The sequence below is a fragment of the Nestor notabilis genome, unplaced genomic scaffold, assembly GCF_000696875.1.
Source record: "Nestor notabilis isolate BGI_N333 unplaced genomic scaffold, ASM69687v1 scaffold33556, whole genome shotgun sequence".
Taxonomy (NCBI): domain Eukaryota; kingdom Metazoa; phylum Chordata; class Aves; order Psittaciformes; family Psittacidae; genus Nestor; species Nestor notabilis.
Genome location: NW_009932012.1, coordinates 5,929 through 8,287, shown reverse-complemented (window position 1 = coordinate 8,287; position 2,359 = coordinate 5,929). Strand labels below are relative to the sequence as shown.

At 37.2% G+C, this 2,359-nt stretch overlaps 1 protein-coding gene across 1 annotated transcript in view; it reads left to right on the top strand.

Moving 5' to 3' along the window:
* Positions 1 to 1,729, top strand: part of STXBP6 (syntaxin binding protein 6 (amisyn)) — a gene marked incomplete at its 5' end in the record, with an annotated part of 2,185 nt that extends 456 nt beyond the window's left edge. Inside the window, one exon of the mRNA XM_010016170.1 lies at positions 1,487 to 1,729. Within this exon, the coding sequence (XP_010014472.1) occupies positions 1,487 to 1,729 (243 nt within the window). The remainder of the gene's footprint in view (positions 1 to 1,486) is intronic.
* Between the last annotated feature and the right edge of the window lie 630 nt (positions 1,730 to 2,359).

Here is a 2,359-nt window from a genome sequence, read left to right as displayed (position 1 = left end):
TTCTTCCTACTCTCTTCTTTGTAAGGATTAAAGAGCCTTGTTTGCCTTGTCTTCAGCTATAAGCCTCTTGGGGTCCCTTTTGGCGTGCAGATGTGTTGTAAGATAGAACATTAAGTAAAAGCAAGGGCTGGAGAGGTTACTGAGGTTCAAGTTTGTGGAATATTGTGAACCTTGCATTTTTTTTCTAGCATAGTCCTGTCCTCAGATCCTTCTGAATTTCTTATCTTTTTCTACAAAGGGTGGTGGTGTAGTTTAGTTGCCAATGACATATGAAAGCTGATTTAGACCAAATCAAACAAACAAAACAGCAAAAATAAAATAAACAACACTCCCCCCTTCCCCTTCCTTCTCCCCTCCCACCCCCGCCCCAGGCTAGTTCTGGAATTACTCTTTCAATGTGAAATATACAGTTCGCCTTGACCTCTCAAGGCAAAGTCGTACTAATATGTAATAAGTTCATAAATACAAATCTTCCGTAGAAAATCAGCAGAATTAGAATTTAGGAATGTGGCCCATACTAAGTCATCATGAAGTGACTTAACTGTGTTCATTGTACAGGAAAGTGTTTGTGATTACCCCTCTTGGATTGTTCAAAGCTATGCTCTGATCAGCCACCTAAGCATCCTAACATTGGTGCACCAAGTTCTGTTACCACCCAGTACAGTCTTTCGTACAAATAAGAAGCCCTTTGGCCACTGCCCTGTGAAATGCAGGGGGTGGAATTGTATTTTCTCTGGGTAAAGGGACAATGAAAATGGGAGCAATTAAAAATAGATAATGGATCTGAGGTTTAGCCCCTTTCCCAGCATCTGCTGTGCAGATATGTAAATAAGAGATATTTGAGATACTCTCAAATTGAAAGTCCTGTCAAGTTCGTAAACTTAGACATGTTCCTTTCAGACTTGTCTTGCTGTGAATTCCCAGTGTGATTGACTCAAAAAAGGATTTACTAGATTAGATTACAAAATGGTGTTTAGCAAATACTGCTAAATATATAGCAATACTTCTTGCATAAATCCATTTGTCTCAGTAGTTGCTGCATGGTATAGATCTGGGCTGTGATTTCTTCTCGGAGTGCTCTTTTGTTCATGTCATCCTGAGACTATGCAACACTTTATGATAATACGTTAAACACAATAACTGACAAAACTAAATTGCTCTTTGTTTTCCTTCTTTGGTTTGGCATCAAGAGCAGAACCATATCTTCTAAAATGTAATGTGAGAGTAGATTTTGTGCCAAGGCACAAATTCTTCCATAATAGAGAAGACACAAGTAAATGTATCTGTAGATACATAGTTAGAATCTCGTATTTCTTACGAGAATGAGATTCCAATTTTAAATGTTTGGGCTGAAGTATTTTTGGTTTTGGGTATTTTTTCATGCATAATACTTCTTCAAAATTAATAGTTCTACTTTTTTCCCGTGTCATTTTTATGTGTGAAATAATAGTGTGTGATCTTTTTTATTTTTTTTTCTTTCTTCTAGGATTCCCCAGAATTTGATCTACTATTTGAAAATGCTTTTGACCAATGGGTAGCAAGCACAGCTTCAGAAAAGTGCACATTCTTTCAGGTTCTACATCACACTTGTCAGCGATACCTTACAGACAAGAAGCCAGAATTTATCAACTGCCAATCTAAAATTATGGGAGGTAAGTCAATTGAAGCTGGAGTACTTGGTGCAGTTGGACACGAGATGATTTGCACAGGTTATTCTGTGTTGAAATGAGCCTAATTGCTTCTTGAAATCATGGGTCTGAATATGCTAACTTTTAGTAGTAAAGTTCTAGGCTTCAGCATTTCTTCATCAAGCACCACTTCAGACTCTATTTGCTTCCCTAGTCTTCAGTTCTAGAGGTAACATTCCTTACCCACCTGTGAGAAGTCATTCTCCTCTCTCTTTTTAGCAACCTTGATTTTGATTTGTCTCTCTACTTTTGTTCATTCAGAAGCATTTCTGGGCGGCTTGAAATACTTCCTGCTAAAGCCTGTTCTGCATTGCCATTTCCTCACAAGTCAGTGAAAAAGTGGTTATTTCTAAACTTCCAGTGGGTTTTGGGGAGTTACGCTGATCTTGACAGAAATCAGCTTGTTTAGAGTTCTATTATGTTTCACAAGTCACATATCTTAAGGTGAATTTCTGGGATTGGACTAAAAACCATTTGGTTAGGTAAAAAAAAATTCAATATGTGAAACTGGTATTCACCATCCACTTACTGAGCAACAAAAACTATTATTCGGAGTATTTTCACATGTTTCACAAAGTATTCTTTAGGAAAATAAACGGGTTTAGTTGTTCTCTTAGACTGAAATTGTTGAAAAGTCTCCTTTTTGTCTGCTCTAAACCAGAATATTTTTT